The 23,224-nt window shown below is 44.9% G+C and overlaps 1 protein-coding gene across 6 annotated transcripts in view; it reads right to left on the bottom strand.

The window, feature by feature from the left end:
• The window catches only part of KIF16B (kinesin family member 16B), a 308,638-nt gene extending 285,618 nt beyond the window's left edge, over positions 1-23,020 (bottom strand). For 3 of the 6 annotated variants that reach the window (XM_033185556.1, XM_033185558.1, XM_033185554.1), the window contains exon 1: positions 22,801-23,020. In XM_033185556.1, the coding sequence (XP_033041447.1) occupies positions 22,801-22,847 (47 nt within the window). In that variant the 5' untranslated portion in view covers positions 22,848-23,020. The remainder of the gene's footprint in view (positions 1-22,800) is intronic. The other 3 variants (XM_033185555.1, XM_033185557.1, XM_033185553.1) reach the window with 1 other exon arrangement.
• Positions 23,021-23,224: the final 204 nt, after the last annotated feature.

Here is a 23,224-nt window from a genome sequence, read left to right as displayed (position 1 = left end):
ATGTAATGCCACCCACTGTCCGAGGCCAAGAGGGCTCATCTTGAGATAACGCGATGACATCAAATGAGCAGTTCTACTTCTGTTTTACTCACGTCCTCAACTCTCAAGTGTCACTCTTCCGCTCTTTTATGATTAATCATGCCTTTTCATTCAGCCTCGTCTCTCCTGCACACTGACGCTTCCCCTGAGCCCCGCTTAGGTTTCATGGCTCCGTCTGTTTGCATTTTCAAAGCTTGACAGACCCAGCTCAGCACTTGAAATAGGAAGCTCTCTAACACAAGGAGGCCCTTAGCTTCCTACAAGTCATACAGAGAAGGGAGTTGAGAACTTGTTTATTTATCTGAAAATAAACAAGTGGATAAAATCGTATCACGCTGAAGCCAAAAGGAGGACACAAACTGCTGTTATCACCCCAGCATATGCAATATTAACACGCAGCCATTATGAGCTTCGTTGAGGTCTTCGAGTGAGGCCTCTGGGCCTCCCACGTACTGCTCCCTCCAGCACTAGACCTGTTGTTCCAGGCTGGTCCCCACTTCAGGTCTGTCTCTCCAAGTACCTTTCCTGATACCACAAGTCTGTTAGACCCAACACTCACCATTGGCTTCCACAGCACCACAGCACCTAGTACAGCAAAGGCAAGAACTGTGCCCAGTTTGGAGACCACTGTATCCCAACATGCAGCCCAGTGATTTTTAAAGGTCTTAGGGGGCTCTGCAAGTTAAAATTATTTTGATTATGACACCAGGACATTATTTGTCTTTTTCACACTCACATTTCTGATGGCTAAGGAAATGTGTGCTTATATATTCCTATGTTTTGACTTTCTAATTTTTTTTATTTTTTAAGACAGAGTACAGTGGTATGATCTCGGCTCACTGCAACCTCTGCCTCCTGGGTTCAAGCAATTCTCCTGCCTCAGCCTCCTGAGTAGCTGGGATTACACGTGCCTGCCACCACACCCAGCGAATTTTTGTATTTTTAGTAGAGACAGGGTTTCACTGTGTTGGTCAGGCTGGTCTCCAACACCTGACCTCAAGTGATCCACCCATCTCGGCCTCCCAAAGTGCTGGGATTACAGGCATGAGCCATCATACCTGGCCTCTATTTTAATTTCTAATGTGTGCTGGGTGCAGTGGCTCACATCTGTACATCTGTAATCCTAGAACTTTGGGAGGCAAAAGTAGGAGGATCGCTTGAGGCCAGGAGTTCAAGACCAGCCTGGGCAAGGCAGCGAGACCACATCTCGATCTCCTGACCTCGTGATCCACCCGTCTCGGCCTCCCAAAGTGCTGGGATTACAGGCTTGAGCCACCGCGCCCGGCCAGCGAGACTACATCTCTACAAAATTTTGTTTTAATTAATCAGGTGTGGTGGTGCACACCTACAGTCCTAGATGCTGGGGAAACCAGGGTGGGGGGATCTGTTGAGCCCGGGAGTTCAAGGCTGCAGTGAGCTATGATCTGCCGCTACACTCCAGCCTGGGTGACAGAGTAAAACCCTGTCTCTAAAAATAATTTTTTAACATTTGCCAGATGTGGTGGTGCACACTGTAGTCTTAGCTACTCAGGAAGATCACTTGAGCCCAGGAGTTCAAGCCTGCAGTGAGCTATGATCATGCCACTGCACTCCAGCCTAGGCAACAGAATGAGATTTTGTCTTTAAAAAAAAAAAAATTCAAATGTGGTAAATACAGATTAAAATAAAGATTTTAATTTCTACTGTGATGATACAAGAGCTCTTTGGAATCCTCAATAATGTTTAAGCATTTAAGAGGTCTTGAAACCAAAACTTTGATCATTGCTAGTCCAGCACCAGGGCTGGGAGCACCAGAACTCAATCAATCAATCAATCAATGATCGATGATGGATGGATGGAACCTCTTTCTAGGAATACTCTGAGGTCTAGGGTATGGTCTGCTATGGACAAGAGACAGAAAGAAGAGGTCCTCAGGAGTCAGTTCATTCCCTCTTGACTAGGAAGGAAAAGAAAGAGATTTGGGGAACCACCATATGAAGCCATTATATGAACCAACATATGAACTATCATGTGTGTTCCAAGACCCTCAGAACACATCAGTGACTCCAACCATCCTCTCCCACAGCTCTCTCCACCATGTTTCGCTGTAGTTAATGCCACGTTCTGCACTGCTTAGAAACTGACCAAGACCATGTTACCCACCCCGTTCCCCCAGTCACTCCGAGCTGTCACCCATTCCTCTTCCCGCTCCATCTTGTCAGTAACTATGAATTCTACCGCTTAATTATCTCTTAGATCCTTCAGGATTTAACTTGGACATCCCTTCCTCTAAGCAGATTTCCTGGCCCCTTTTCCCTATCAAGTCTCTCTGTTAGAGGCTCATACAGAAGCTTCTTCCTTTTTTTCTAGATTATTTCCCTCGGCCTCTAAATGCACACACATTTGTGAGATTTTCACAATGTCTGTCTCTCCAACTAGACTGTAAGCTCCAGAAAGGCTGGAATGCAGCTGGCCTTGCTGACCATGGTACCCTGAGCACCTGGCTAGAAGCCTGGGACAGAGGAAGGGCTTAATAAATGATGGATAGCTGGCTGGTTGGTTTGGCAGGTAGTTGAGTGATGAGGTTTGGGTAGTTGGACACCGTAGGTGGATAGGTGGAAGGACGAGTGGATAGAGGTGGGACAGGTGTACAGATGACTGGCTGGGTAGCTGGGCGGGTAGAGAGGTGAGTAGGAGAGTAGAACCACTCTCACTGCAAAGCACTAGTTCAGGCTCATACCATCAGCCTCCCAAACAGGGAGGCTCCCTCTCTGGCTTTCTAATAAAACAAAGTTCATTGTGTTACACCATTCGTAAACTGGCTCCTATCATCTACGGAATCAGCTGCGAGGTGAATCATTTTTAGAAGAATGGGTAGGAAGAAACAATAATAAAATCCAAAGAGCACAGCTGGTCTAACAAGGCACCCCACAATTTGGCCTCCCACCTCTCCGGTCTCCACTCTCACCACCCATCTGAAGTTTCAGCCATTTCCTGAGACTTTGTAGCTGACAGTCACACTCCAGAGCGTGGGGCCTCTGTACACTTTCTGCTTAAAATGCTAGTGCCAACCTTGTCTGCTGGCTGACTCATCCTGCCAGGGAGCCCTGCCCTCAGTGCTGGTGCCCTCCAGGGTGTTTCTCCAGCCCTCCCAAGGAGCTCTACTCAATGCCTCCTGACCCCACGCGGTCAGGCCTGATCATAACGCAACATTATTAACTAAAGAACTTGTGAGGTTTTGTCTCTGTTGTTCCCACAAGATCATGAGCTACCTGAGAGTGGGGATCGTACCCTTACTCATCTCCAGCCAAGGAAAGCTCTGTGGCTTTTACTGAGCCCAATGGAGAGACAGACATGGAGTTTTTATTGAGCCCAAGAGAGCATCTACTCTTCACCAGCTAAGCCTATTTGGACCTCAAATAGCTCAACTTCCCCCAAAACACCTTGCTTGTAAACATAAGCTTACACTGATGTTCCTTTCTCCAGATACCTGCTGTACTTTACTATCTACACAGCAGAACTTAGAACTCAGTGACTAGTGGACTTTGTCCATTCATTATTGAGTTATGTAAGATTCTGCTCCACACTGATAGCAGCAGTGGCCCACCTGGGGCAACCACTGCCAAGACGCCAGCTGCAGCGGGGGAGGCACAGCTGGGCTGCATGCTCCACAGAGTCGGCAGGAGCCAGGAGCAGACAGGAGCCCCAAACTGTCACAGCCTGGCCAGGTGTGCACACACTTGGGGAAGCCCTGACATGCAGCCGCTGCTGCTTCAGCCCCCTCCAGACTTTTGGCACTGATGAGCATGGGAGGGAGGCTGAAGTGGGACTGAGGACAGCTCAGCACCAGCCTGTAGGCGCCCCTTGGCATGAACAGCCTGGGCACCATGAACAGTGGCAGGAGGCAGGCAGGCTCCTGGGCAGAAGAAGGTGGGTCCCGGGTGAAGCCCCAAATTCAAACTGAGGAGGACCTGAAGCCTGGGGGCCAAGTTGCCAGTCCCACAGAGTGGAGTGGGAACTTGTGGTGTTTTTTTCCAGGCCCACCCATAGCCGCCCATGGACCAATCTGCATATACTTCCTCCCCTATAAGGCCCACAAAAGCCCAGGACCCGCCAGACTCGAGAAGACAATGACCTGCCAGCTGCAGAGGAGTTACCCACTCCAGGGTCTCCTCTCTGCTGAGAGCTGAACATTCAATGGATGACCTGCCTGCAGAGTGGAGTTACCCACTCCAGGGTCTCCTCTCTGCTGAGAGCTGAACCCTCATCGGGACACCCTGCCTGCAGACAGGGTGAGTCTCCTCTGAGCTGTTCTGTCACTCAATAAAGCTCCTCCTTGCCTTGCTCACCCTCCACTTTCCCATGTACTTTATTCTTCTTGGACACAGGACAGGCACTCAGGACCATCAAATGGTAGAGCTAAAACAGCTGTAGCACAAACAGGGCTGAAACATGCCCCTTGCTCACCACATTACGGGCAACAAAAAGGAGACAAGAGAAGAGAGAACTGTGGCCCTTTGGGAAGCCCATGCCTAGGAGATCCCTGAGCCAGGGCTGTCACACCCTCTTTGGGGCTCTGCAGTTTCTGGTGTCTCCAAGCTTCCAGGTGCTACCACATTCCCCAGTGCCAGTCATGGAAGCTGCTTGCAGTACGTCCAGTCCAGCTGCAGCCTCGCAGGGAGCTGGCGACCATGCCAGCATTGGGAGTTGCCCACCCCCCTGCAGCCAGCATGCCTGACTGTGAGCAGTAGCTGGACCCCACACTCACTCGCACACCCTTCACCTCTCCATGCCTGGACTTGCCCTTGGCAGGCATGGGAACCAGGCTGAGAGCACAAGCTGAGCACAACCTGCCAGGCAGAGTGGGCAGAATGAGCCCAGTAGGCCTGAGCAAAACTTGGGCAAAGGTGCCACTGGCCACAAAGGTTTCCAGCTGGCAAAATGACACCCCAAAGATCCCATACCAACATCACCACAATATTCATGTAAGACCCTAGGTACAGGACAAAATTGTAACGTTATATTGATTGTGCTTACTCTGTGCAAGCACTTCACAGTCATTAATTCTTGAAGTCCTCAAAAAAACCCTGTGAATAAGAAACATATTATCCTCTTCACTGTACAGAAGAGGACATGAGATGAAATCAGAAGACAAAGTACCATGTATAAAACAACACAGGTGGTTAGTGGCAATGGCAGGATGTAACCTTAGAACCTACCCTTCCACATCTATGCCTCTGCCACACTCTGCACTGTACTGGGCATGATGCAAAAGTTTGGGATTATGAGACTAATGACATCCCCAAAGAAACCTTACTAATTTAATCAAGCCATAGTCCAAAGGTCATCCTCCAAGGAAAAGTTCATACAAGGAAAAAGCTGTTTCTCACATGCAGAAAACACTTAATGTCTGCTGAACAGATGAATAAAGAAATAAAAACAAAGCAAATCAATAAATACAAATATGCTTCAAGGGATTAAGAAGACGATACAGAAATATACATCACCTTTGTTCAGTACTGATTAGTGATAGCTACCTCTCAAAAGTTAGAGAAAGTAAAAGGGAAAAGGGGGAAGATGACAAAAACAAAAACAACCGCAAAACTTACTTATTCTTCAAAATCAAAAGAGAAAGGAATTCAAGCGAAGATCAAATCAAAGACAATCAAATCAGTTTCATGAGCACTTAGGCTCTAGAGAAGGAGGAATGGATTATTTCTACTGACCCATTCATTTATTAGTCATGAGAAAGGGCAGAAAATCTGAAAACTATTTGTTAGTAGAAAACACAGGCTATGTTACTCTGGAAACAAAGTTCCCTTGGGGAAAAGTTTGCCTTGGAGTGTTCCTAAATTCCCTCCTTTACCATTCTCCTCCTTCCGACACTGGTCCACTCATTAGACACTGATAACATCAGCCCCCACCTCCCCAGCTCATCTTCAGAGATGGTCCACTGCCAACAGAATAAAGGCTGTTCATCTCAACGCTAGAAGAAACTAGCAGGTCACTTGGCTGCAACTTCTTTACATGACACTCTAGCTGGTGATCAGCCCCACCAAAAAAAAAAAGAAAGAAAGACACAGCACAACCAGGTGGTATCACACCTGTCTCCTCAACAGAATGGCTCTCCACATTCTCACACTGCTCTGCCATGAACCAACTGGTCACTAACCGGCTACCCGTAGCTTCCAGAGAGCAAGGACTATGCCCACTATGTCCCCGGTGCAAAACATGATGCTGTGCACTCTGTACGTGGTCAGTAAATGCTTGCTGAGTGAATAATCACGACTGTATACATCCAGGCCTCTTGCTCAAATCACTGTGTGCCTATTCTTGCCCCCTGGGAGTCTGTTCTCCACTAGCAGCACAAGTGACCTTTTGACAACATATGTCAGGCCACCACATGTTCTCACTCCTCCAATGGCCCTACCACACTTAAAACCTAAGACTTTACCATGGCTTAATAGGCCCTACATGAGCCACACTTCCCTACTCAGGGTCCACGGACTTCCGTGCATCCATTTCATGTTCCAGGCATGCTCCTGACACATGGCCTCTGCACTGGCTGTGACTTCTGCCTAGAACATTCTTCCCAGATATTACCATGGTTCATTGCTTTACTTCCTTCACCAATCACTTGCACAGACAGTCCTTCCCTGACCAGTGTTATCTGTGGTTAGCTACCCCTTTACTATGCTTTATTTTCTTTACAGAATGTTCTTATGATCTTTTGTTTACTCACTTGACCTGTGCTGTCCAATATGGCAGCTACCAGCCACACGTGGCTACTGAACACCTGATACGTGACTAGCCCAAATTGAGTTGTGCTGTAAGTACAAAATCACACCAGATTTTAAAGATGTATTTACTACAAAAAAATGTAAAATATCTCATTAATATTCTCTCTTTCTATATATATATATATATACGTATACACATTTTTTTTTTTGAGATGGAGTCTTGCTCTGTTGCCCAGGCTGGAGTACAATGGCGCAATCTTGGCTCACTGCAACCTCCGCCTCCCGGGTTTATGCAATTCTCCTGCCTCAGCCTCCCGAGTAGGTGAGATTACAAGTGCCTGCTACTGCGCCTGGCTAATTTTTGTAATTTTAGTAAGACGGGGTTTCATCATGTTGGCCAGGCTGGTCTCAAAGTCTTGAACTCAAGTGATTCACCTGCCTCAGCCTCTCAAAGTGCTAGGATTACAGGCGTGAGCCACTGTGCCTGGCCCACTGTGCATTTTTTATGTATAATCTACCCCATATAGTCATCACAGTAATACCAGAGGAAGAGGGAAAGAAGGGAGGACTATTGAAGTAATGGTTCAGAAGAAGAATCTGAGGCTCAGAGAAGTACAATAATACCTCCAAGCTCACAAAATGAGCAAGTGGCAGACTCAGAATGCAAACCCGTGTCTTCCAGCCTCAGTCCCTGGCACCTGGCCCTCCACTCCAGGCCCAGGCTGACAGCCGGCAGACAGCGTCACACCCACAGAGATTATCTGTTTGGCCTGCATGGTTTGCTTTAGTTGTTTGTTTCCGCTATAATCCTTGCCAAATATTTGAAAATTTAGGGATTTTAACAGTTCAGGTTCCCATTTTTCATTCAACACCTGAACACTTGGTACACGCCAAGCACAAGGAACATAATCCAAGAACAAGACAGAAGTGGCCCCAGTGCTCACAGAGGGACTCAGACAACAAACCAGTAAGTAAGGAAAATACCTAAGAGGCCAAATTTTGGTAAGTGCTGTGTAAATGAGGAAAAACAGAGAGGTGGGATAGGAAACACCAGCGATAGGGGGCGCTATTTTCAATGGAATAACTGAGGAAGCCCACATTGAAGAAGTGTCATTTGAACAAAAACTCAAGCGAGGAGGAGTGGGAGATGTGGACATCTGGGGAAAGAACACCTCCAGCAGATGCGTGGCAAGTGCAGACGTCCTGAATGGCATCGCTGATCAGAATGGAGAAACATCATCTCTCTAGACACAGGGTGTGGCAGAAAGAGACAACTTCCCCTTCTGGGTACAGAAGTGTTACTGGAATGTGGCTCTTAGCCAGTAACAACAGGTTCCCAGCCTTCCCTGCATCCGGTGTGGCCATGTGACGATTCTCACCAACGAAGGGTAAGCATTATTGATACGTCTCTCCTACACCAAAGCAGCCAAGAAACGGGTATGCCTCCTTCACCCTCTCGCCTCTTCCACTGCCTAGGCAGAGATGACAGTGAGTCCCCAGAGATATAAAAGAGGCTCCAGGATATAGAAGAAAAGCCACCTGCTGACCAGGAACTGGTCAAATAGCCATCTGTTTACATGACAAAAGATAAACTCCTTTGGTATCTTTAGTGCAAGCCATGAAAACGTGGGGGTAGGCCAGGTGCGGTGGCTCACGCCTGTAATCCTAACACTTTGGGAGGCCAAGATGGGCAGATTCACTTGAGGCCAGGAGTTCCAGACTGGCCTGGTCAACATGGCAAAACCATGTTTCCACTAAAAATACAAAATTTAGCTGGGTGCGGTGGTCGGCGCCTGTAATCCCAGCTGCTCTGGAGTCTAAGGCATAAGAATCGCCTGAACCTGAGAGGCGAAGGTTGCAGTGAGCCCAGATCATGCCACTGCACTCCAACCTAGACAACAAAGGAAGACTCAAAAAAAAAAAAAAAAAAAAAGTGAGTAAATTTGTTATGGAAGCTAGCAAGTGCCCTCCACAGCCTATTATCTCCCTGACTGTGAAGCTGAAAATAAATTTATTTTCTCCTGTCTGCTCACGGTTTCTAACGCAGAATTACTCCAGGTCTGCCTGGCCCCTAAAGGCATTGAGTTTGCAACTCTTGTACCGTTTTAACTAATTCTGCCTAAAACCAATAGTTGCCACACCACTGAGACCTATCTTCCTCCAACTCACTCTAAACTCCAACCCTTTCCAACCCACCAAGAATCAAAATGCCCCCCACGCCTCATCTGATAAGTGAAAGTAAACAATCCAGTCAAGGTGTTAACAGCCCAAAGTGCCTATCTACAGTCCATCAAAGGATGCCAGGAGGCAGAATTCCTCAATCTTTTGAATGGACAGAGGTATCCTGGAGGAAATGCCATCTACTCTTACCCTGAATATGATTATCAGTATAGGCAAAGTTGCCCCGATACCAAAAAAAGTCTTAACTAAGAATGTTTCACACAGCTGGGTTTAACAAAAACAAAACAGCAACAACAACAACAAAGACAGTTTGTGCCTGTAATCCCCACATGCTGGGAAGTCCAACACAGAAGGATCACTTGAGCCTAGGGATTCAAGACCAGCCTGGGCAACATAAGGAGACTCCATCTCCTACCAAAAAAATTTTTTTAATTACTAATAGCTGGGTGTGGTGGTGCATGACTGCAGCCTCAGTTCCTCGGGAGGCTGAGGCAGGAGGTTCACTTGAGCCCAGGAAGGCCGAGGCTACAGTGAGCCATGATCATGCCACTATACTCCAGCCTGGGTGACAGAGCAAAAAAGACCTTGTCTCAAAAAAAAAAAAAGAAAGAAAAAAATGTTTTACATGATAACAAAATGAATTTTGTTATCTTGGACTGGATCCTGGACCAGATAAAAGACATTGCTGGGGCAATTTGAGAGATCTGAATAAAGTCTACAGATTAGTTAATAATTTATCAAAATTACTTTCCTGGTTTTGATAATTATAAGATAGTTATAGGAGAAAATAACATTCAAAGAAGTTGGGTAAAAGGTACATGGGAACTCTGTACTATTTTTGCAAATTCTTCAAAATAAAAAGTTAAAAATATTTTTTAAAAAAAGAAAGAAAAGCGCCTTAATTGAATCATCACATGTGGGCACCAGCCAAGGACAACTGATACCTTCTCACAAGGGCCCACCTACCTGGTCAAATGAAAACACCAACTTCAGGGAAAAGGATGAGAACAGACCAAATATTTTTATAAAGCCTTATCTGGCAAATTGCTTCACTTTCGAGCTAGTCTCCGTCACCTAGAATCATTTTTTCTTGACAGTTCCCTGGGAAACTTTTAAGTCCTGCTCAGAGGAAGTTCACACAGTGACTTACCTGTGCTCCAGGCAGAATCCCTGTGATGGCTTAGACTCTGTCAATAAGACCAGGAAAATAAGAATCAGCAGGCACAATGAGGTGAGACCACAGGCCCCTGGGGCAAAGGACACCAAGTTCCTGAGAGCAGGCACCCGATGCGGGGTTCAGAATCCTATACTCCTAAAAGTTTAAAATCTTGGTCTGAGCAATGGCTCAAGCCTGTAATTCCAACACTTTGGGAGGCCAAGGCAGGCAGATCACCTGAGTTCAGGAGTTCGAGACCAACCTAGGTGACATGGTGAAACCCCATGTCTAAAAGAAATACAAAAATCACCCAGCTACTTGGGGGGCTGAGGCTGAGGTGGGAGGATCGCTTGGGCCTGGGAGGTCAATGCTGCAGTGGGCCATTTTCGTGCCACTGCACTCAAGCCTGGGGGACAAAGTGAGACATTATCTCAAAAAAAAAAAATTCTAACCAGCTAACAAGAGGAAACGGAACTGGCAGTCACTCTGACGGCATGATGTCTCAGTGTTGTCTCAAATAACAAAATTGGATTTTGCCAACTTCTTCTCTGGATGACAAATTCACTTCATCAGTGTTTTTTCAAACTATGAATCATAAAATTATTTTAGTGAATAACAATCATCTTTTTTTAAAAAAATGTAGTAGAGAGGCCAGGTGCAGTGGCTCATGTCTGTAATCCCTGCACTTTGGGAGGCTGAGGTGGGTGCATCACCTGAGGTCAGGAGTTCAAGACCAGCCTGGCCAACATGGTGAAATTCCATCTCTACTAAAAATGCAAAAAAAAAAAAAAAAAAAAATTAGCTGGGCGTGGTCGAGGGTATCTGTAATCCCAGCTACTCAAGAGGTTGAGGCAGAAGAATCGCTTGAAGCCGGGCGCGGTGGCTCAAGCCTGTAATCCCAGCACTTTGGGAGGCCGAGACGGGCGGATCACAAGGTCAGGAAACCGAGACCATCCTGGCTAATACGGTGAAACTCCGTCTCTACCTAATAATACAAAAAACTAGCCGGGCGACGAGGCGGGCGCCTGTAGTCCCAGCTACTTGGGAGGCGGAGGCAGGAGAATGGCGTGAACCTGGGAGGCGGAGCTTGCAGCGAGCTGAGATCCGGCCATCGCACTCCAGCCTGGGCGACAGAGCCAGACTCCGTCTCAAAAAAAAAGAAGAATCGCTTGAACCCAGGAGGTGGAGGTTACAGTGGGCAGAGATGGAGCCACTGCACTCCAGCCTGGGCCACAGAGCAAGACTCTGTCTCAAAAAAAAAAAAAAAAAAGTTAGTAGAAAGTAGAAAAAAAATATCAGCATGCATTGAGCGGATGAATGTCTTACTGTGAATCTTGTTTGAAGCACACAGTTCTATACAATCATCATCAGCCTTCCAAAATACAAGCGTCCTTCATTTCAAATGATATGACAAATCCTTTCTCACTAAGTTAGAGGGAAAAAAATGTTTTAAATAGTTTTTATATTCACAATAACTTTTATTAGAAAATCTGAGATGTGTTCCCATAAGGGGAAAATTCTTTTGCAAACTGAAGTCAAAAACTTTAAGTATCTCCCCCAAGATATTTATTAATTATAACCAGGTAAAAAAAAAAAAAAAACATATACAGTGGAGAAACTCTGCAGATACCACCTTAACCACACACTCAAGGTCAACATTACCAATAATAAGATATATCGACATCACATACCCCAGTATCATATGGACACAAAATCAGTTTTGTCTTGCCAAAACTGTTTAACTTCAATTTATTTGTGATAAAACATCAGAGAAAGCCACACTGAGAATTATCCTGAAAAATGATGGACCAGTACTCTCCAAAAATTAAGGTTATGAAAAACAAGGAAAGACTTACAAACTGTCACGTACCAGAGGAGACTCAGGAGACATGCCACATTTAGATGCAATGTGGGAGACTGGATTGGATGCTGAACCGGAAGGAAGACATTAGTGGGAAAACCAGTGACATCTAGATAAAGTTTAGTTAATTTCTTGGTTTTGATCATTGTACTGTGGTTACATAAAGGATAATATCACAGGAAGTTCAGTGAAGAGTTCATATATGAGTACTCTCTACTATTTTGCAACTTTACTATAAATCTACAATTATTTCAAAATAAAATTTTTTAAATACTTTTTCTGAAGAAAGAAACAAGAGTATTCTGCCCTATAAACTATGTATCATTTTAACACAGTATAGTGCTGTACCTCCAACTCTCTAACCGTAAGGGATAATCATAATATACATTGGGTGTGTAATCTTAAGTAATCTTAATCTTTATTGCGAGTGTAATATTAAGTAAACTGAATACACGGGAAAGAGCTGAAGCTGTCCTTCTTTACCCAGGCTCTTGCTCAGCCCTCTGTCACCCCTCGCGTCTTCCTAACACCCAGTAGGAGGATTGTCAAGATGCTCTTTTCCTCCTCACGGAGAACAATGTGAGACATGCAACAAATGCCACGACTAGGGATTCCCAATCCCTCACGAGCATCCACAGAAAGTGCAAGGCATGTGTGAAGGGTGAGGGGAGATACTTATTAATGCAATGAATACTTTCTGAGTGCTCATGTCTACCTGGCACAGTGCCAGGCCCCAGGGAAACAGTCATGAACAAGACCTACATGGTGACTGCTTCTCAGAGAGTTTGAGAGATAATAAGCAAACAAAAATATATTCACACATACACACACATATACATCCATAAAAAGGGGAATGTTACCAAGCCAGAAAATCAAAGTAAGGTAATAAAGCCTTCTCTGAAGACGGGCATACAAGACAGAACCTGATCCTTCTCTGAGACTCAGTTTCCCATCTATAAGACGAATCTAATGGTGTTCACCCCTATAGAACTGTTGTGAAGAAGTGAATTAGATAAAACAGCGCAGGATTTAGCAGAATTCCTAGCAAGTGAATGAGTGGCCAGAAATAGTAATTAGTGACCAAATTACTGATCAACCATTACATTGAAAGCATTAACTTTCTCAATTTACTTTCAATTCTACATATCCCACTGAAATGTACTTAAAGAGTCTATGAATAAATGACTGATCACAGAAACAGCTATTTCCTCTCTTCTGGATAGCAACAATGAAAAATGAATACATTTGGAAATGGACAGAGCAAAAACCACAAATGCTCAGCTTGCTCAGTAACTGAAGGCAAGCTCCCTGGCCCCACTGGTGGTTACCTCCTTTGTGCTTGGATGAATGTGAGGGCTAAGTCCGAGCCAGTGCTGACCAACCTCCCTGGAAGGATTTTTTCCCCTGTCTTTTTAGAACTTGAACTTGAGGAAAGGCAGTCAAAGCCACCAAAATAAATCTCTCAGTCCTCAGGAAGGGGCTAAAACACTATTACTTCTTTTCCCAGGCTATAGGTACAAGTATAATTAACATATTCTCTTTCACAAAACAAGCTTCAGTAAGAGGGCACCCCAATTCCAGAATATGCAAACACAAAGCTATCAAAATAACTTAGAAAAATAGTCAAGAAACAAGGAAGCATCATATAAATCAACTTTAAACCAAAGTGCTATATATCACACAACTGGACATTTCTAAATAACTTCTTTCTCTCTCTGACAGGCAAAAAGAAACACATACACACTCTATCTCTGCCATTGCACTCTCTCCCACTCCACTCTCAAGCTCACACACACAGTTTCCATGTTTAAAATAAAGCAATAGAAGTTTAAAACCAAAATACGTTTAGTAAACAGTCTGTCACTCAAGAGCACCTTTTAAACTAATAATACATCTTGTATAAGTGTATTTTGCACACAAAGATATTTTAAAATATTGCATAAGGAAAAACACCAGGCACTTGCATCACATTACTTATCAAGTTCACCTAAAAGAAAGAAAAAACTTCCACGTGCTCCCAACTCAAGGAGTCAGCAACAGCAGCAACACTCCCCTCCTTTCTCTTTCCAGCCAGCAGCACCTTTCCTCCCTTGCTCCTCCAGCCTTCTTTCACTAACCCCCAACTCCCTGTTTTCTTTTTCTCTTCTTCAAAACAAAAAGAGACAAACAAACAAAAAAAATCTGTCTTCTGCTGAGCCTGGGTTTGTCATGTCCTGGTAAGGGCTGGGATCCAGGGATGTAGACCAGGCCATGCCTCAAACAAGGAGTAAAAAACTTTCAAAAGATTACAGGAGTCAGCCTCTGCACAGATGAACACAAACAAGGCTCTCTCCTTCCTTTCATCTCTCCATTAACTGGAAGGGCAGCAACAGGCCACCTCCAACGCCCTCACAGCCCAATCACACTGCACACACCTCCCACAAACATGGCACTGCCTCCCACCCCTCAACTAGAACAATTCCCTCCAGAGACTTGAGCCCGACCGCCTGACTGTGCAGCCTTCCGCACTGGCGACCTTCTCTTCTCCCAAGCCTTGAGCCCCCTGGTCGGGTGTGACATTCTACTCTCCTGCCTTCCTGCCTTCCTCTCTCCAGGTCCCTTCTCTCTCCAACTTGATCCTCCACTCCTACCTCCCGAAACCTGGCTGTCAGTAACAATAGTGAGTATAAAAAATTATAGTAACTATGATTTAGTGGACGGTTATTATGTATTTATTTATTTCATCTGATCTCAACTACTTACACAGCATTATTTTACAGAAGTGGTTCTCAAATGTTGTGGCCTCAGGACACTTTTATGGGCTTCAAAAATTACTGAGGAGACCCAAGAGCTTTTATTAACATCAATTATCTACTGATAGTTACCATATTAGAAATTAAAACTGTTAAAATTTTAAACCAAATGCACAGCCCACAGAGCCATGACATCATCACACATCATGCAGTTTCTGGAAAATTCAACTGTACCGTCACAAGAGCATGAAAAATGAAATATAACATGTTGGTAGTACTGTGAAAACAGTTCTGACTTTGTGAACCCCTATGAAAGAGTCTCCGTGACACACAGTTGTCCCCGGGCCACACTTTGAGAATCACTGTTTTACAAAACAGAACCTGAGCCTTAAAGAGGAAAATCAGCTTGCCCAGTCACTCGGCTAGCCCAGTGAAGGGCTCCAGCCTGAACCTGGCTCATGCAGCACTGCTGTTACCCTCTCTCTTTCTTCTTTACTGGGCTCTTCCTAGGAGACAGAACTCACTTCCACCACAGCAACTATCACTTGCGGTGACCCACCTGCAAACGCACATCCGCAGAGCTGATAACTCACCTGGGTTTCTACTGCCCGGAGTTCCCACCAGCACCCCGAAACAAATCAACAGACCACCAAGCCCTTCCACCCACCCCGACCCGCGCAGGGCCAGCATCGGTGCCTTTGGGAAAGGTCATTCTTCCACTTAATAAGGCCCCAAGCCACTCAGAATCATCTTTGACTCCCCATTTCTCTATGTCCTGCTGACTGGTCTTTAGAATGTCTCTTGCAACTGCAAAAAGCAGGATATAGAAGTGTGTACATTATGTTCCTACATAAACGGGAAAAAGACTAGGTACAAACGCACCAAAAGTTTATGAGTAGTTAGCTCCAGATCGTGGGATTATAAGCAATTTGTGATTTGATCTCTTTGGTATATTTTTCTGCATAACACACGCTTCATAAGCATACATTATTTTCATAATCAGAAAATACAGTGATTGCTTCTTCAGGGCTTTGTTTGTAAGTTTTGCCCCTTGCCTCTGCCTTTTCCAATTACAACCAAGCCCAGAATCCTATCACCATGGGTCATATTTCAGTTCTATTTACTGTCTTCCTGCACTGGTTGTCAGCACCCAGACAGACATCTTGAACCTCAGTCCTGTGTCACAGAGTGGTGGCAGGAAAGTCAGGGAGATAATAATGCATAAAAGGCACTTTGCACAGCCCTTGGCAAATGGTAAATAAAAGTTCACCATTACTGGTGCTAGTATTATTATTTCCCTACATTGCTATTAGATGAAACTTTAGAAAACACTAAATGGCAAATGACAGCCCTGTTTTAGAACCATTAGTAGTTCACAATGCCTAATAATATACCTGATTTTTACAGAACCCTTACTTTTGGACCCAACACTGTAAGAAATGCTACCTCATTCAATCACCATTCCAGCCCCACGAGGTGGGTCCTATGGAGATCTCCATTTTACAGATGAAGAAACTGAGGCACAGACATGTTCAATAAAGTGCCAAGGCATGAAGCTAGAAAGTAAAAGAGCTGGAATTCAAACCTTTATTCAGTCTTGTTGCACAAGAGAATTTTCCAGGACGGTGGATATATTTATATCTGCAGTACTGAATATGTGTCTATTGAGCATTTGAAATGTGCCTAATGCAAGTAACTAAAATCCTTATTTTATTTTAGTTTATGTTAACTTAGTCACATAGATGGCCGACAGTTATCATACCAGCCAGCACAGGGATCTAGAGATCAAAAACCCAGATGCCCAGGCTTAACAAAGAAAAGTCCTCACAACACCCTGTCTACCAGACTTGCAACTAATTCTTACAAAATCTTCAATTTGTCTAAAATCATTAGTGAAGTAAATGTGTTCCTACCTTCCAGCCACTCCCTGCCCACCTCTTGACTAAGTCTTCTGTATAATGAAAGGACTTTAGGAAGTTAGAGTAGGGGAAACTTGGGTTTAAATCCAGCATCACAGTATACTAGCTGTGTGACCTTGGGCAGTCTTACTTATTTTTGAGTAATCAACCTCCTTATTTCAGTCTCCGAGCCCTTGTTCCTCATCTACAGAATGGGCTGACAATGTCAACTTCCAAAGAGTATCAGCCAAGAACCTAACAGAAATTATCTATAAGGTCACTGGTAATACCCCTTCAGGGCTCAACTCACGTTCCACCCTCTTATCTAAAGAGACTGCAGAAGTCCTGGAGATCTCTTCCTCCAGCCTCCATAATTTCCTAGAGGTTCCATCTCAACCGTACACAGATTCTATTGTTATCTTTTGTGTTGTGTGTTCTCCAATAGGCATTTCCCTGAGGCCACGGGCTTCTGTCATCTGTAAGCCCGAGGCAACAAGTCTCTACACAAAGGGCTCTGAAGGGAACCGCAGGAGCTGGCTCAACCCAGCATTATTATCTGAGGGGTCTCAGTCCCCGCTTTGTAAAACGGGGATAAAAAGTGAGGGTTTGGCAGGGCGCAGTGGCTCACGCCTATAATCCCAGCACTTTGGGAGGCCGAGGCGGGCGGATCACGAGGTCAGGAGATTGAGACCATCCTGGCTAACACAGTGAAATCCCGTCTCTACTACAAATACAAAAAATTAGCCAGGCGTGCTGGTGGGCGCCTGTAGTCCCAGCTACTCGGAAGGCTGAGGCAGGAGAATGGGGTGAACCCGGGAGATGGAGCTTGCAGTGAGCCGAGATGGTGCCACTGCACTTCAGCCTGGGCGACAGAGAGGCTCCGTCCCAAAAAAAAAAAAAAAACAGTGAGGGCTTTTATCAGTCAGTCAATTGGTGGGAGGAAGAAATGCAATTGCCAAGGTAAAGAAATAAGCGTAGGGCCGGGCTGGGGGCAGTGGCTCAGGCCTGTAATCCCAGCACTTTGGGAGGCCGAGGCGGGTGAATCACGAGGTCAGGAGATCGACACCATCCTGGCTAACACGGTGAAACCCCATCTCTACTAAAAATACAACAAATTGGCTGGGCGCGGTGGCGGGCGCCTGTAGTCCCAGCTACTTGGGAGGCTGAGGCAGGAGAATGGCGTGAACCCAGGAGGCGGAGCTTGCAGTGAGCCTAGATCGTCCCACTGCACTCCAGCCTGGCGGATAGAGCGAGACCCCATCTCAAAGAAAAAAAAAGAAGCGTAGTACCTGGTACCTGGCAGTGCCTTGACAGATACCTCCTGTCCTTAATACAAGACATGTTTGTCCTCATCACCACTGACCTAAGAGGCTAACCATGAACTACTTTCCCTTTGACACTATCTTCTTTTCAAAAGGGGAAGACGTCAGTACACGCTAAAGATATCTAATCCAGGCAAAATGCCACTGGTGGTTTTTTTCTTCTTTTTCTCTCCTGAACTTGATAGACTTGACACTAGACTCTACCTGAGAGGCCAATCAGGAAGGAAGGCTGAGAACAGTCAGAAAAGAGAAAGAATGGGGTGAATTTACCCTATCAGATAAGCAAGCACATTATAAAACATAGCTATGAAGCTGGCACATCACCAGCACTCAGTAAATATTTTTTGGCACTTTTTAAATACTTGCTTTTGAATAAAGTTACAATTATTAAACTGTAAAAATAACAGTAAAGACAACAAGCACTCTTCATGGCACCCTTGCTGAATGCCAGGCTCTGCGTGGAGAGCTTTATCCATACACGCTATCTCACCTGAACCCACAACAGTGTTTTTCACACCCAACTGCAACTCTTTTGTGGATCACACCTGTAATCCCAGCATTTTGGGAGGCCAAGGTGGGAGGATCACTTGAGCCCAGGAGTTTGAGACCAGCCTGGGCAACATAGGGAGACCCCGTCTCTATAAATAATTTTAAAAATTAGCGAAGTGTGGTGGTGTGCACCAACAATCCCACTTACTCCCACTTACTCCCAGGAGCCTGAGGCAGGGAGATCACCTGAGCCCACCAGGAGGTTGAGGCTGCAGTGAGCCATGACTGCGCCACTGCACTCCAGCTTGGGCAATAGGGTAAGACCCTGTCTCAAAAAAAATGGCATAGCTGTGACTGTCTTAAGAAACTGACTTTGACTTTGGGCAAGTTAACTATGTGCTATGATCTGAATGTTTGTGTCCCCCTAAAATTCAAATATTGAAACCTAACCCCTCACTGAGATAGTATTAAGAGGTAGGGCCTTTGGGAGGTGATCAGGTCATGAGGTCCTTGTGAATGGGATTAGTACCCTTACAAAACGGGCCCAAGGGAGTCTGTTTGCTCCTTCTACCATGTGACGACACAGCAGGAATCTACTATGTATGAGGACCTGGCTTTCACAAGACAGCCTATCTGCTGGCACCTTGATCTTGGATATCCCAAGCTTCAGAACTACGAGAAATAAATGCTTGTTGTTTATAAGCCACCCAGTTTATGGTATTTTGTTACAGCAGTCCAAACACACCAAGAAACTATGTCTCCCAATCTGTACAACGGCATAACAATAATAGTCTCTACATGCCAAGATGGCTGCAAAGATTAAACTGGATTTTGTACCTGGAGCTGGGACCAGAGAGTCTGGCACAGCATCAAGTCTCAATAAAGGTGGCTACTATTTTGCCTATGCAACAGAATCACTTCCGCATTTGAAATGAGTATTATTGCCACATAAGTGAAAGCCACAAGGCAATAAAAATAATCTCATCACATCTTAGCCTGAATCAAGCACTCATATTCCTTACAACGCTGATTACTGCAAAGGCCCCTAGTTTAGAAACTCAGTCAAACTCAACACTCCACCACCAGCAGTCCTTACTTTCCAATAACCCTGGGACCTGTTTTTCTGTAGGTTGCTTTCCCTTTGCCTGAGGCTCTACTACTCTAAAGATTAACATTAAAAAAATTATTAACAACTTCCTTCAATCCTCCTCACAACCAACTGAAACTTCTCCAGTGCCAATGAATTTTGTAGGTGACTTTTTAAAATTACCTAAATAAGCATTGCTGGGTCAATAATTAATTCTAAGTATTAATTATAAAACTATGCATGAGAAAAAAACAAACAGTAAAAAGAAAAAAATGCCTTTCACCTTTGCCTAATGGATTCATCATCAGTCCTCCTCTTTAGAGGTATCAGTGTTAGGTTTCTTATAAACCATTACATACAGATGAATCTGTGTGTGTGTGTGTGTGTGTGTGTGTACATTTGTTAGCACACACATACACACAACTTTACTCCACTGTGGATATCTTGCTTTTCTCAATCCTCTACCTTGGAACTCTTTTAAGATCAACACCCTCTTTCTAAGAGTTGCATAACATTCCACCAAATGATTTAGGCCGTAACTTAACAAATTTCCCAGTTTTGTATATTAAGGTCATTTATGATTTTTTGTTATAAACGATGATGCAAAAATCATCATCTTTCCACAGAGATCTTTGTAGGCAGAAATATAATCCATATAATAAAAATTAGAAATTAGAAAAACTAGAAATGGTCAGATCAAAGAGTTTATAGATTTCCAAATTTTAGGGAAGCATTTTTTGCTTAAGTATAAAGATTTCTAATCTTGACAGCTACTGTCAAATTTCCCAATATGAAAGTTTCAGATGTTTTGATCCTTTATGCTTCTGTGACCAATGCAGAGGCGTCTGTTTCATCACTCCTCTACCAGCAATTGATGCTCAGTTAATATTTATCAATCTCGCTGGTTAAAAAATGGCATTTTATCACTATTACAGCATGCATGTCTTTCCTTATAAATTAGGTCAAGTATATTCAATTGCCAATTTATATATCTCTTTCCACTCACTGCCAACTTCTGAATCATTGACTCTCCTTGAAAGTACTGTTGGGAAGGTTATCAAGTAGCCTTGTCTTCAAGACCAATGACACCATCTTATTCTCATCATCCTGGCAATATTTGACACTAACCACCACCACCTCCTTCAGGATGCTCTTCTCCCTTTCCTGCCATGACTATTTGCTGTGCTGGTTCTCCTCTACAGACTGCAAGTCAATCCTCTCCCTGAAATCCTAAAGAGGGGCATATCCCAATGTCCAATCCCTGGCTCCCTTTTATTCTCACGTAACATCCTTAAATTGTGATTTATGTGCAAAAGATTTCCAAATGTCGATCCTCAAATCACCTGAGACCTAACCCCGCGTTTTCAGCTTTCTGCTGAACACCTCTAGCAGAGGGATGGATGTCCTTCCCACACTTCAGATAATGAACAAGGTCAACATGTGTGAAACACTTGCTCTGTGCTTGTACTTGACACGTATTGCATCTCATGTAACTCTCCACATCCAAGAGAGAACACACCAACTTCATTGTCCACCTTCCTCAATCGTTACTCACCTCCTTCAGCATCAAACCTCAGTTAATGAATCTACGCTCGCATCCTTCCCCCTTCTTCCCATTCAGTGAGCTGCCAAATCCTGCCAATTCTGCCAGTGAATGGTCTTCGTGTAACTATCCTGCCTTCCCATTTCACCTCTGGCTCAGACTGCTGATCACCTGCCTCTTACCTCAATCTTGACACCACCAGAGTTCTCTACTGAGAATATAAATAACATCACGTGAACCTGCCTCCTCAAAGCCCAAGGCCTCTGGACTTATTTCCTGCCATCCCTCCATGTCCTGGGGCTCCAGGCCTACATTGGCAAGGCACTGAACTCACAGTTCCTGTCCCAGCAGGCCCAATACTTCACAAGACTCATGCCAGTACATAATCCCTCTCTCACCAGATGACAGGCTCACCAGGTCTCATTCCCCTTGTATCCCAGACAGCACCCAGCACAATGCTATGTGTTTGGTAGGTGCTTAACAAATACTTTCTAAAGTTACACAACACAATTTGCTAGCATATGCTCATATTATTCCAAAGAAGAAAAAGAACTTCCATACACATGAAAATCCATAATACAGAAAAATCTTTGTAAAGTTTATCTTCTATGATTGAATGTACACAGAAACATAAATATTCCCTTGGAGCAAAAAAGTCAAACTCTTACTCTAAACGGCTTTAGAAATAACTCAAAAGTCACAAAAAGCAGATTCTAAAAACACTGGGTTTTAATGATTACAAACCAAAATAATTATTCTCTACTTGCCAAGAGAAGAAACAGATTCAGATGAGTCAAATAAGGTTCTGGAAATCTTTTGATTTTATGGTCTTCAGATGCCCCAGTCAGGCGTCAGAACTACCAAACATTAACCTCCACAAGTTGATATGACAAAAGCAAAAAAGGCCTATGTTCAGTCAAATACCCACCAACTTGGTAGAGAAGTCAATAAAATCAAATGGCTCTGTGTGAACCTCGCCTATCACCTTTGAGGATACATCCCATTTAGGTCTATTTCATTCTTTAAAGTCAAACCAATTTAAAAAGTAACTTTTCCAAAGAATCTTTCTAAACTGATTAAAAGAGGTCATTGAAAAGGGAGCACAGACTATTTTTCAGTGAATGAAGATAAGGATTCTGAAAAGCATTACTTTGTAGAAATATATAACAAGATTAAATTTTGCGTGTAACACTCTTCCTCTCTCTTAATATCAGAATATTTCAAACACGTGTAAAGCGTCCTTGACTTTTTTCTAGGAGTCAGGACTTTGTCAGAGTCGTCTCTGACATAAAGTTAGGAACTGCTAAGTTATGGATTAGACATTCACGGAATCAAAATCATCTCTAACTGAAAGATTAAAAAGTAGAATGGTTAATTGTTAAGAGAACTTCTGAGGTGACAGAAATGAGGGGTTCGCCTGACAGCTCGTGGTGCCCCCCTCAGCACTCTCACCTTCCCCCCAACTGTTTTACATCTTCATGGTAATGTTCCCTTGATGGTTTTTTAAAGGGGAAACAGGAAAAGCTCAAGTTAATAGGATGGAGGGAGTTAATAGACTCTTCTCCTTTACCACCAGGGTCCTCTCCAGGGCAATGTGAACGGGACAGCAGTGCACGAACTCCTCCAGGCCCCCAAAGGCCACAGCTTAGGCCCGGTGGGCCAGGGACCAGCCGGTGACACTTTTAAGTCCAGGTTGGCTTTGGGGGAGCTGGAAACAGGCTTCCTCTGGGTGGGCGCGCGACAAGGGGGCGGGGCGCGGGCGGCCCCACTCACCTGCGATTCATGGGCCGGACCCTCACGGCCACCTTGACCGATGCCATCGCTCATCCCGACCCAGCCCGCGCGGGGTCCCACCAGCCCAGAACTCCGCGGTCGCCGGCGTCGCAGGCGACTCAGATCCCGGCTCCCGCCCACTTCCCTCTCGCCCCCGCCCCTCTGCTCCGGGCCGGACCTGGAGTTCCGCGGCGGCCCCACCTGCCAGGCCACTGAGCATGCCCAGAGCGGCACCGGCCCGCGTGATCCGTGCGCCGCGGTTTGGCGACTGCCGGGCGGCGCGGAGGGGCGGGGCCGCGGGGCCTGGGCACCGCCTCCGGGATCGCCTAGTCGGGAAGGGCCACGTTGTGGACCACGGCGCAGAGGTTATGGAGGGCGACTAGGGACGGATGGTTTCAGGAAAACTAGAACCCACCCTTATAGC

This window comes from Trachypithecus francoisi, unplaced genomic scaffold, assembly GCF_009764315.1.
Source record: "Trachypithecus francoisi isolate TF-2019V2 unplaced genomic scaffold, Tfra_2.0 Lachesis_group21, whole genome shotgun sequence".
Lineage (NCBI taxonomy): Eukaryota > Metazoa > Chordata > Mammalia > Primates > Cercopithecidae > Trachypithecus > Trachypithecus francoisi.
Note: the sequence above shows the minus strand (reverse complement) of the source record. Positions and strands in the feature narration are given on the sequence as shown.